We start from the raw sequence: 13,396 nt of genomic DNA, 5'->3' as shown, positions 1-13,396 counted from the left end.
GAAGTCCAGCCCAGAGACATCTGGCTAGGGACCAGCTCCTAAAAGCAGACTGTAGCTGGCTTGGCAGTGATGTTTAAAGCACCATACATTGGTCCTGTTTGACTGGCTCATATCAGGTATGTAGTGCTGAGAAAATCTGGCAGATTATCAAACCAGTTTCTTTAAAGTATTCTTTTATAACCTCCGGCTTTTTGGTTTTTTGGCTTTTCTAATTCATTTATTTTAATTGGAGGATAATTACTTTACAACATTGTGATGGTTTCTGCCATACATCAACATGAATCCTCTGCCTTTAAAAAAAAAAAATTACTTTGGCTGTGCTGAGTCTTCATTGCTGCATACGGGCTTTCTCTAGTTGCAGTGAGTGGGGGCTACTCTTCGTTGCAGTGCTCAGGTTTCTCATTGCTGTGGCTTCTCTTGTTGCGGCTCAGTTGCCACACAGCTTGTGAGATGTTCCTGGACCAAGGATCAAACTCATGTCCCATGCACTGGCAGGCAGATTCTTAACCACTGGACCACCAGGGAAGGCCCTATCTAACCAGTTTCTGATACCTGGTTTTACCAAAACACAAGATTTAAAATATGTAGATAATTAATAATAGTTCAGAAAAAAAGGAGACCCTGGTTAGATTCTTGGGTCAGGAAGATCCACTGGAGAAGGGACAGGCTACCCACTCCAGTATTCTTGGGATTCTCTAGTGGCTGACACGGTAAAGAATATGTTGGCAATGCGGGAGACCTGGGCTCAATCCCTCGGTTGGGAAGACCCCTGGAGAAGGGAATGGCTACCCACTTCAGTATTCTGGCCTGGAGAATTCTGTGGACTGTATAGTCAATGGGGTCACAAAGAGTCAGACATGACTGAACGACTTTCATTTTCACTTTAGAATAAAAAGTTTTCACTGGGAAAGACATCTTATCACACAGAAAAATCTTTGTAACCCTTATCACAAACTAGAAAAAGCCAACAGCAATGATGGTGAAGACTGGAGAGCGTAAGTGCATTCTGTAATTTCTTTCTAGTGTTTTAAGCCAAATGAATTACTTCTTAGAGAAAATCAATTTTTAGACTAAGGCCCCCAAATAATCCTAACAGCATACACAAAACAACCGCTCTTCTCCTCTAAAATATAAAATCACCTCCAAATTCGGTGATTATGTCAGTTAATTTCAGTCGCTCAGTCGTGTCCAACTCTGCAACCCCATGGACTGCAGCATGCCAGGGTTCCCTGTACATCACCAACTCCCAGAGCTTACTCAAACTCATGTCCCTAGAGAAGGTGATGCCATCCAGCCATCTCATCCTCTGTCATCCCCTTCTCCTCCTGCCTTCAATCTTTCCCAGCATCAGGGTCTTCTCCAATGAGTCAACTCTTCCCATCAGGTGGCCAAAGGATTGGAGTTTCAGCTTCAGAATCAGTCCTTGCAATGAATATTCAGGACTGATTTCTTTTAAGGATTGACTGGTTGGATATCCTTGCAGTCCAAGGGATTTTCAAGAGTCTTCTTCAACACCACAGTTCAAAAGCATCAATTCTTCGGTGCTCAGCTTTCTTTATAGTCCAACTCTCACATCCATACATGACTACTGGATAAACCATAGCTTTGACTAGACAGACCTTTGTTGGCAAAGTAATGTCTCTGCTTTTGTATATGCTGTCTAGGTTTGGCACAGCTTTTCTTCCAAGGAGCAAGTGACTTGTAATTGCATGGCTACAGTCACCATCTGCAGTATTTTTGCAGCCCAAGAAAATAAAGTCTATCACTGTTTCCATTGTTTCCCCATCTATTTGCCATCAAGTGATGGGACTGGATACCATGATCTTCGTTTTCTGAATGTTGAATTTTAAGCCAACTTTTTCACTCTCCTCTTTCACTTTCATCAAGAGGCTCTTTCGTTCTTCTTTGCTGTCTGCCATAAGGGTGGTATCATCTGCATATCTGAGGTTATTGATACTTCTCCCAGCAATCTTTGATTCTAGCTTGTGCTTCCTCCAGCCCAGCATTTTGCATGATGTATTCTGCATATAAGTTAAATAAGCAAGGTGACAATATACAGCCCTGACGTACTCCTTTCCTGATTTGGAACCAGTCTGTTGTTCCATATCCAGTTCTAATTGTTGTTTCTTGACCTGCATACAGATTTCTCAGGAGGCAGGTAAGACAGTCTGGTATTCCCATCTCTTTAAGAATTTTCCACAGTTTGTTGTGATCTGCACAGTCAAAGGCTTTGGTGTAATCAATAAAGCAGAAGTAGATGTTTTTCTGGAACTTTCTTCCTTTTTTGATGATCCAACTGATGTTGACAATTTGATCTCTGGTTCCTCTGGCTTTTCTAAATCCAGTCTGAACATCTGGAAGCTCATAGTTCACATACTTGTTGAAGCCTGGCTTGGAGAATTTTGAGCATTACTTTGCTAGCATGTGAGATGAGTGCAATTGTGCAGTAATTTGAACATTCTTTGGCATTGCCTTTCTTTGGGACTGGAATGAAAACTGACCTTTTCCAGTCCTATGGCCACTGCTGAGTTTTCCAAATTTGTTGGCCTATTGAGTGCAACACTTTCACAGCATCATCTTTTAGGATTTGAAATAGTTCAACTGGAATTCTATCACCTCCACCAGCTTTGTTTGTAGTGATGCTTCTTAAGGCCAACTTGATTTTGCATTCCAGAATGTCTGGCTCTAGGTGAGTGATCACAACAGCATTGTGATCATGGTTATCTTCTTGCCACCTCTTCTTAATATCTTCTGCTTCTGGTAGGTCCATATCATTTCTGTCCTTCGCTGTTCCCATCTTTGCATGAAATGTTCCCTTGGTATCTCTAATTTTCTTGAAGAGACCTCTAGTCTTTCCCATCCTGTTATTTTCCTCTATTTCTTTGCATTTATCACTAAGGAAGGCTTTCTTATCTCTCCTTGCTATTCTTTGGAACTCTGCATTCAAATGGGTATAACTTTCCTTTCCTCCTTTGCCTTTCGCTTCTCTTCTTTTCTCAGCTATTTGTAAGGCCTCCTCAGACAACCATTTTTCCTTTTTGCATTTCTTTTTCTTGGGGATGGTCTTGATCACTGCCTCCTGTACAATATCACGAACCTCTGTCCACAGTTCTTCAGGCACTCTATCAGATCTAATCCCTTGAATCTGTTTTGTCACTTCCACTGTATAATCATAAGGGATTTGATTTAGGTCATACCTGAATGGTCTAGTGGTTTCTCTACTTTCTTCAATTTAAGCCTGAATTTGGCAATAAGAAGTTCATGACTTCTGCCACAGTCAATTTCCAGTCTTGTTTTTTGCTGACTGTATAGAACTTCTCCATCTTTGGCTACAAAGAATATAATTAATCTGATTTTGGTATTGACCATCTGGTGATATCCATGTGTAGAGTCTTCTCTTGTGTTGTTGGAAGAGGGGTGTTTGCTTTGACCAGTGCATTCTCTTGGCAAAACTCTGTTAGTCTCTGCCCTGCTTCATTTTGTACTCCAAGGCCAAATTTGCCTGTTACCCCAGGTATCTCCTGACTTCCTACTTTTGCATTCCAATCCCCTATAATGAAAAGGACATCTTTTTTTGGGTGTTAGTTCTAGAAGGTCTTGTAGGTCTTCATAGAACCGTTCAACTTCAGCTTTTTCAGCATTACTGATTGGGGCATAGACTTGGATTACTGTGATACTGAATGGTTTGCCTTGGAAATGAACAGAGATCATTGTGCCATTTTTGAGATTGCATCCAAGTACTGCATTTTGGACTCCAGTTGACTATAAAGGCCACTCCATTTCTTCTAAGGGATTCTTGGCCACAGTAGTAGATATTATGGTCATCTGAGTTAAATTCACCCATTCTAGTCCATTTTAGTTCACTGATTCCTAAAATGTCAGTGTTCAGTCTTGCCATCTCCTGTTTGATCACTTCTAATTTACTTTGATTCATGGACCTAACATTCCAGGTTCCTATACAATATTACTCTTTACAGCATCAGACTTTACTTCCATCACCAGTCACATCCACAACTGGGTGAAGTTTTTGCTTTGGCTCTGTCTCTTCATTCTTTCTGGAGTTATTTCTCCACTGTTCTCCAGTAACATATTGGGCACCTACCGACCTGGGGAGTTCCTCTTTCAGTATCCTATCTTTTGCCTTTTCATACTGTTCATGGAGTTTCAAGGCAAGAATACTGAAGTGGTTTGCCATTCTCTTCTCCAGTGGACCACATTCCATCAGACCTCTCCACCATGACCCACCCATCTTGGGTCATCCTACACATCATGGCTCATAGTTTCATGGAGTTAGACAAGGCTATGGTCCATGTGATCAGTTTGATTAGTTTTCTGTGATTGTGGTTTTCATTCTGTCTGCCCTCTGATGGATAAGGATAAGAGGCTTTTATGGAAGCTTCCTGATGGGAGAGACTGACTGAGGGGGACTGAGTCTTGTTCTGATAGGCAAGGCCCTGCTCAGTACATCTTGAATCCAATTTTCTGTTGATGGGTGGTGCTGTGTTTCGTGATCAAAGGGAAAGAATCACCTTGGACAAATATTCTAAAATTAATCAACTCAAAAATGAAGGGATGAAGCTTAAAGCTATTTGGGAAAATATCTTTACTGGTGCAAGGAAGATTTTATTAATTATAAATAGAATGTTCATTCATCCTGTAATTGAGATGCATAATTATACAGACCATCATCTAGCAAAGATAATTAATTTGAATTAAATAAATAAGGTTTTGAATTAATTTATTATGCTACTTTTTCAAGTATCTTTGGATTCACTTAGATCTAGAGTAATTATTTCAGTTATTTTAAAACTCTGGCTGGAATTTGAAGAACTGGTATTTGCCTAATTACAGAAATTTAAAGGTGCTTTTTGATAATATAAAATCCAAGTCCATCTTTTAAGTTGCATCTGGTATCCAGAATGTACTTTAAATGATTCCGTCAGCAATGCTGATGCCTGGTTTTTCCTTGTAAATTCATTGAATAATTGTATATGGATTAAATGGATAACACTGAAAGTAGAGTGTGATGCAGCTTCTTCTGAGACATGCCCATATTGTTACATCACATTAGAAAAGACAAGGATGCGTCAGTCTTACGTGGCATGATGCCCTGGTCCACTAGTTGTTCTCTCGTCCTCCTTTGTTGCAGCCTCAGCTGGAGCACTGTAAAAAGGAAATAATCACCATTGGAGTTTACATGCAACTGTAGGGCCCAGAGGAGGTATAATTAAGCTTTATCTTCTATTTCATAATTGAATAGGGATACTACCTGGCACCATTCAACCTGTCAAAAAAAAAACAAACCCCGTTTGTGATTTCTGCCTGTTGGGTGAACTCTGAAGTTCTTTCAGCATATTTTTTGCTTAGTCAGTTAATAATTTTAAGTTAATGATGAAAGCTAGTATTTTTTTTTAGAAATAAAATCACATTATACTTAGCAAATAAAAATAGTTGGCTTACACATTGTCTTGTTAGTAAGATTCCTTAGTTTTTTAAAAAATAAGTTAATAGCAAAAATGTATTTTAAGGAAAGATTAATGTATCTGGAGGAACTTACTCCATCTGGAATAAATCTTAAATAGCTTTAAAGAAGGCCAACTTCATAATAAAAATTAGACTTATGAGATACTATTAATGACCCAAGGGAAAATTTCTGAATTGAGACCTTAAAGTTTAATAATTTGCGTACAAACATAACAGTGTATCTCATTCTAGAAGTTCTAAGAAAGCCATAAATCAACTGATACGTAATCATTTTAATTAAAAGAGTAAATGAATCACTAAACGTGTAGAAAACAAGGTACATATCACAAAATGGGGAAATCCTGTTGGCCAAATTTAATAATATATATATATTTTCCCTGAGATTTCTCAGGCAGATTCTTTTTATAGCATCTCTATGTTTCTATCTGGAAAGTGAACTGATTTCAAAAAAGAGTAACAAATGAAGTAACTATGAAAAACATTTTCCTTGGTTTACCCTACATTCAATTTCAAGTTTCCATGTTTAATTTTTATTTCAGACCATGGATGAAAACCAAGGTTAGGATTATTAAGGGCACGCTTTAGGGGTGTAAATATGCAAAAAAAGAAAAAAATTACCTGTGTGTATTTCTTAAATGGTAGGGAAGGAAGACTTTTTTTTTTTTTTAAGCAAGTGTGTGATGAGCTTGTTTGGACCAGGCTCAAATGCAATGCCCATAATGGTTCCGACTTGCAGTTGACCCCAAGGCCTGATCTGTGGGACCTGCGGCGCTCACGTCACAGCCTTGCTTTTTGCTTGTGCTGAACTGCAGAGCAGAGCCCACTCTTAGATATACTTCAAAAAGAGATCTGACTGTAAAATGGCTTTTAAATATATTTTCATATTCATTGCTAAATATAAATGTCATTCTTTACTCAATACCGAAAAAATTTTTTATCTATACTTCTTTTGGGGGCCGTAGGACCACAAAACTTCACTGACATCTCATTTAGAACTGAAGCAATTGAGATAAGATTCTATTACACACAGCAAAGAAAAAATTAATGAGTCAAAAATTATATGCACATGGTTCTCATATTAGAATGTTTTGCGATTCTCTGAATCAATTATGCTCTAACATGAAGATCTTTTCCCTGATAACTTACAGTTTATTGAGAATAGTATGTTCCCACTGTACCTCACTAGGAACAAAAATAACCAGAGATGACCTGTGGATCTGAAAGCACCCAAATGTCTGCATACTCTGACATTCTTTTGTGAATGCCGAAGTTAATGCTTGTCTGAAATCAAGGTGGTCATATTCAAGAGGCAGAATCCCAAGAAAAGAATACTGAGAAGAGAAAAGGGTCAGAACAATCTCTAGTTCAAAGGCTGACACTTCTGGAACATGGTGGTCCATGTCTGTTGGAGAGTCCCCAGCAGTAGTATTTTTCCTTCCTCCTGAGGGAGTCTTCAAAGAAAGGAGTAAAACAGAAAGGGTAAAGAAAACATCAACAGCCCCCTTGTTTGGTTTAAAACACACAGACAAACAAAGCATCATACTGGTGAGACAAATGTGTCAAACACGATATAGATTTTTAGGCAAGTGGCATCTTGGAATGAGGGTGGACATGCAAACTTCATTAAATATATCCTTATTATTGATCACATAGGTTGTTTCCAATTTTTGCAACTCCTATAACTAATGCTATGGTGGATTTTTTTGGTGTATAAAGTTTATTCCTTATTTCCAGTTATTTGCTTAATTCCTAAAAGGAGGAATATCCTTATGCGGTCCATATAAGGCATGGCCATAAAGTAAGGAGACTTTTGCAAACCATCATCTCTGAAATTATAGTAGATGTGTGAAAACATGAATATAGACTACTTTATATCTGCTGCATTTAGAGAAAATTCTTCTAATTAATTTTTGAATTTTCCTAAGATGATGTGAGTTATTACCTCTTAGGGTTCACATTCATGGTTTCCTACTACATTTCAACAAAGAGAAAAATGCATGTAATTTTGAAAATTCTTGGTGTTATTCCTTGTTACAACAGACAAAAAACAATACCGTGTCAACATATGTGGTTTTTGTTTGTCTATTTTAGCTGTGCTGGGTCTTTGTTGCGGCTGGTGGGCTTTATTGCCTAACAGCACATGGGATCTTAGTTCTCTGGCCAGGGATTGAACCCGCATTCCTTGCGTTGAAAGGTGGATTCTCAACCACTGGACCACCATGGAAGTCCCAACATAAATGTTGTGAACTTGCTCTTTTTTATATACAAGAAAAGTAAAAACTTTATTTTAACCACCATTCTGAAAAATGAAAGCAAAGAGGAAATGTCATTCTTCTTCACCATCCGAAATAGCTCAGATAGTAACAAGTATCATCTTTTAGTTCCTTTCTCCTGAATCTTAAATGGATTAAAGCACTTCTAGAACAAGATTTTAGGATTAGTTTCCAATATTTGAAAACAAAAACAGAAAAAACCCTCAGAATAATGTCTTTCATATAATATTTATACCCCCTTCAAATGTTTAGCTGCTTTCTGAGCCAAGATGATTATGTCTATTCTCTTTTGTTTCTATAAATAGAATGTTTGAAATGTTTCCATAATATGACATAATTAAAGTGCCTTTTCACTCTAAAGAAAAAAACTCTTATTAGCAGCATTTTAAACAACATACAGCAGTTTAGCAGGAGTTGAATGAGCCAAAACAAAGCACAGTTTTTGGCCAGGGGACTTGCAAGGGGACATCTGAGGACTGTATATTACAAAAACAAGGCAGAAACGACACTTTCTGGGAAGCAGTATAGCAGGCAGCCATGGTCTTAGAAATTCTTTACAAACAGCTAGTTTCAGTTACGGGGTATGAAGGAGGGTGGGATGAATGGGTGTGCGGGGAGATGAGTGTTTGTCTGCAAGGCAGAGAGAAGATTTGATGTATGTTATTTAATCACAAGACACAGGACAGAATAAACTGCCAAATTATGAGGGGAGAAAAAACACAGGCAAACCCTGAGCCAGTCAAATGAAGGCTGGGTAAATCAATGGCAAAAGCAAAGAAGGGAAACTAAAGAATACTCTAGTATTGACTCTGAAGATAACATTAGGTAAAAAAATAGACCCTGGTTCCAGTTTTTTTTAACTATTTTTTAAGATGTTTGAGTAGTTAAGAGAATGAAGTAGTTGGACTTTGGCAAAAATGTATTATGCACTGTTAAATGTATTTAGGTGCCTGGTCCTAGAATAACAAAACAATTTAGAAAAACTACATCTTCATATTATCTTTTGAACTTAGATACAGGAGGGGTTAACTGGCCTCTAAATAAGACCCTGGAGGAGGAAATGGCAACCCACCTCAATTCTTGCCTGAGAAATCCCATGGACAGAGGAGGCTGGCGGGCTACAGTCCATGAGGTTAATTCTGTAAAGATTCCCATATTTTTAGTGCTTTACTGTGAATGGGTATTTTGTAGTCACAGAGTAAGCAGTCACATCTTGAATGCTTTCCTTCTAAGCCTGGATTCAGAAATGTATCAATATATATACCAATAATTTCTCTATTTAAAAACTCATGTTTGTAAGAATATTTCTATTAAAATAAAAATGAAACATGCACATAAAAAAGGGCATTAAAAAAAGTAAAAGATATCTTCTCAGATCAGTCTCTGTAAGCAAAAGAAGCAAAAGCTTTTTCACAGCAAAGGAAATCATAAACAAAATGAAAACCCAATCTATTGCACTGGCAGAAAGTATTTGCAAATGACACTACTGACAATACACAAAATATATAAACAGATCATACTGTAGCTCAATATAAAAAAAAAAAAATCAAACACCCCAATCAGAAAATGGGCAGGAGACCGAAATAGACATTTCTTCAGAGAAGATATACAGATGGCCAAGAGGTACATGAAAAAGAGGTTCAATACTGCTAGTTATTAGAAAAATGAAAATCAAAACCACAATGGCCTCACACTGATCAGAATGGCCATCATCAAAAAGTTCACAAATAATAAATGTTGGAGAGGGTATAGAGAGAAGGCAACCCTTGTACACTGTTTGTTAGAATGTAAATTGGTACAGTTGCTATGGAAAACAGTATTCCAGAGGTTCCTTAAAAAGCCAAAAACAGAGTTACCATATAATCCAGCAATCCCAGTCCTGCATATGTATCCAGAAAAAATGAAAACACTATTTCAGAAAGATCCATGGACTCCAGTGCTTACTATTTACAACAGCCAAGACATGGAAACAACCCAAGTGACAATCAAGATGACTGATTTAAGAAGATGTGGTGTACATATAAGATTAACAGATACAAACTACTATAAGAAACACATAAGCAATAAAGATTTACTGTATAGCACAGGCAACTACATTCAATGTCTTGTAATAACTTTTAATGGAAAATAACCTAAAGATATGACTTATTTTGCGATATACCTGAAACTAACACAATATTGTAAGTCAAACATACTTCAATTAAAAAAAAAAAGTAAAAGCCAGTCCATCCTACCAGAGACCTCCAGTCCTCCTCCACAAAGGTAACCACTGTTAAATTTCTATGGTTCTAGAGACTGTTCTGTGAATATTCTGGCAATGTTAAATATAGACTATGCAAAGGAAATACATGGGATGGGATCATGCCATTCACATAGTTTGATTCAGTTCAGTTCAGTTCAGTCGCTCAGTCGTGTCCAACTCTTTGCGACCCCATGAATCGCAGCACGCCAGGCCTCCCTGTCCATCACCATCTCCTGGAGTTCACTCAGACTCCAGTCCATCGAGTCCGTGATGCCATCCAGCCATCTCATCCTGGGTCGTCCCTTTCTCCTCCTGCCCTCAATCTCTTCCAGCATCAGAGTCTTTTCCAATGAGTCAACTCTTCGCATGAGGTGGCCAAAGTACTGGAGTTTCAGCTTTAGCATCATTCCTTCCAAAGAAATCCCAGGGTTGATCTCCTGCAAAATGGACTGGTTGGATCTCCTTGCAGTCCAAGGGACTCTAAAGAGTCTTCTCCAACACCACAGTTTAAACGCATCAATTCTTTGGTGCTCAGCCTTCTTCACAGTCCAACTCTCACATCCATACATGACCACAGGAAAAACCATAGCCTTGACTAGGCGGACCTTAGTCGGCAAAGTAATGTCTCTGCTTTTGAATATGCTATCTAGGTTGGTCATAACTTTTCTTCCAAGGAGTAAGCGTCTTAATTTCATGGCTGCAATCACCATCTGCAGTGATTTTGGAGCCCAAAAAAATAAAGTCTGACACTGTTTCTACTGTTTCCCCATCTATTTCCCATGAAGTGATAGGACCAGATGCCATGATCTTCGTTTTCTGAATGTTGAGTTTTAAGCCAACTTTTTCACTCTCCTCTTTCACTTTCATCAAGAGGCTTTTTAGTTCCTCTTCACTTTCTGCCATAAGGGTGGTGTCATCTGCATATCTGAGGTTATTGATATTTCTCCCAGCAATCTTGATTCCAGCTTGTGTTTCTTCCAGTCCAGCATTTCTCATGATGTGCTCTGCATATAAGTTAAATAAGCAGGGTGACAATATACAGTCTTGATGTACTCCTTTTCCTATTTGGAACCAGTCTGTTGGTCCATGTCCAGTTCTAACTGTTGCTTCCTGACCTGCATACAGATTTCTCAAGAGGCAGGTTAGGTGGTCTGGTATTCCCACCTCTTTCAGAATTTTCCACAGTTTATTGTGATCCACACAGTCAAAGGCTTTGGCATAGTCAATAAAGCAGAAATAGATGTTTTTCTGGAACTCTCTTGCTTTTTCCATGATCCAGCAGATGTTGGCAATTTGATCTCTGGTTCCTCTGCCTTTTCTAAAACCAGCTTGAACATAGTTTGATTATTTACTTAAAAAAAACAAACATGGACTCTAGGTCATTCTTCTTACTGGCTATAGCTAACATATGGATGTATCAATCATATACTCTTAAGTTCCCAGATTTTCTGCTGTTATTGTTATTAACAGTGCTGCAATGATTTTCTTCATTTTGTGGCATATATTTGTGCTTGTGTATAAACATTTAAATACAAATACACACATCGGAAATTTTGATAGAGTCACTGTGCAATCCGAATGGTTGCACCAATCTATTTCTCCATTTACAAGATAAAAGAGGACCTTTCTGTTCATCCCTTCCCCACAATATACATCATCAGGCCGTAAAGTAATTTTTAAATTCAGAAACAAAGATCACTTACTCTTAGCCACAACTACCAACAATATCATGCCAAAGTAACAGTAAAATTTGATATAACTAATGAACAGTAAGGGAACAAGAGCAATCAAAAGAATCAGTGAGGGGGATGGGGCTGGTTTTTGACTGAATGCAGAGATATTTATAGTGGGTGTCAGAAGAACTGGTTAAGTTCTCTATTGTCAACCATATATTGATTTATACATTTGGTAGAATTTTTCTCATATTCCAGGATAGAAACCTAGTAAGCATAAGGCTTCTCATTCTTTTTTCTTCAACTTCAACACAGCTGAGAGATGTAATGGAGAGATTTGATGCATATTTAGAACAAAATCAACACTGTGTGGTAAAGGACTGGATGTTGTGTTTGAAGGAGAAAAGATAAAGATGGTGCCTGGGATTCTGGCTTAAGAACCTGGATAGATCATTAACTGAGATAAAGAACACATGACGGCCATTTAGGGAGCTCAGTCTTGGATATGCCTGAATTAGAAGTGGAGATGGCAAAGCGACAATTGGTTCCACGGTTCCAGATTTCGAAGGTAGGTCTTGGCAGGAGACTAAAATTTGGAAGTTGTCACTTATGTAGTATTTGAAGCCATGGGAGTTTGCCAAGGTAGAGAATATAGAAACAGGAAGCAAGAAGCAAGCTGCTAGGAAATGCAACTTAAAGCCCACTTTTATAGGTCAGATGCGGGTGAAAGTCCAAAAAAGGAAACAAGCAGAAGATGCCCAAGGAAGAGGAGGAGCCTGGAGAGTGTGTGTAAAAGTGTTTCCAGAAGGGACTCATGACCAACTGGGCCCAGTGCTGCTGCTGCAATACATAGAGGAGCTGGTCTGTGGAGTGATGAATGGAAATGGGACTCGAAGAGGTCAGGGAGGAAGGAGGGGTGACTATGAGAATGACAGTGATGGAAGAAATGCTTTCAAGATTTGCACAGCAAGGCAGGAGAGAAGTGAAGGCTTGAGAGGTGTGGAACTTAAGGTTGGAACATACCTGAACAGGTTTATAAGTGATAAAGAGCAAGAGGGAAAGGGGGTGGGGTTGGGGAGGGAGAGAACAGAAATGAATGAATATGAATGAGAATAAAAGAGAGAGTAAGAGGCAGCAGGGTTCCTGAAGGGGGGTGGGATTCAGAGGAAACAAGAAAGGCACAGAGAATTGCGTGTGGCTGCAGGTGGGCTTACAGATTTGGGCTGGCATGTCCAGCAAAGTTTCAAATGATGGCTTTTAATTTCTCAGAGGAGGAGGAGGAAAGATCATCTGTTCAAAGTGAGATGCATATGAAGGAAAAGTCAGTTTGAGGCCAGTGAAGAAGGTCTGAAATACTCATTGCAGATGTGAAGAACAAGTTGGAAAAGAAAAACATGTTTATTTTTCCCTAAAATGCTCCAACTCATAATGTAACAGCTTAGGGGAGAAAAGTCAGTCCAAAAACAAGCAAGTCACTCAATGGTTCTGAACTATATCATTTTTTATCAGAGAAAAAGATCACAAGATACAAAATTAGAACATTTGGCAGTTCTTTCTCAAGCTCATCACATAAAATTTTTAAGTTAAGAATAGCTGCAGCCCAGCAATTCCACTTCTAGGTGAACTGAAAACAGGTTCTCAAACACACACATACACATTCATGTTCATAGCAGCACTAGTCACAACAGCCAAAAGGTTGGTACAGTCCTGATGTCATCAACACA

At 38.5% G+C, this 13,396-nt stretch overlaps 1 protein-coding gene across 12 annotated transcripts in view; it reads right to left on the bottom strand.

Annotated features, from left to right (window-relative positions):
- MRTFB (myocardin related transcription factor B) overlaps window positions 1–13,396 on the bottom strand; it is a 296,817-nt gene that overhangs the window by 48,741 nt on the left and 234,680 nt on the right. For all 12 annotated transcript variants that reach the window (XM_042240566.1, XM_042240564.1, XM_042240563.2 and 9 more), the window contains one exon: window positions 5,098–5,163. In XM_042240566.1, the coding sequence (XP_042096500.1) occupies window positions 5,098–5,163 (66 nt within the window). The remainder of the gene's footprint in view (window positions 1–5,097; window positions 5,164–13,396) is intronic.

This window comes from Ovis aries, chromosome 24 (genome assembly GCF_016772045.2).
Source record: "Ovis aries strain OAR_USU_Benz2616 breed Rambouillet chromosome 24, ARS-UI_Ramb_v3.0, whole genome shotgun sequence".
NCBI lineage: Eukaryota > Metazoa > Chordata > Mammalia > Artiodactyla > Bovidae > Ovis > Ovis aries.
This window is presented reverse-complemented; position numbering and strand designations above follow the sequence as displayed.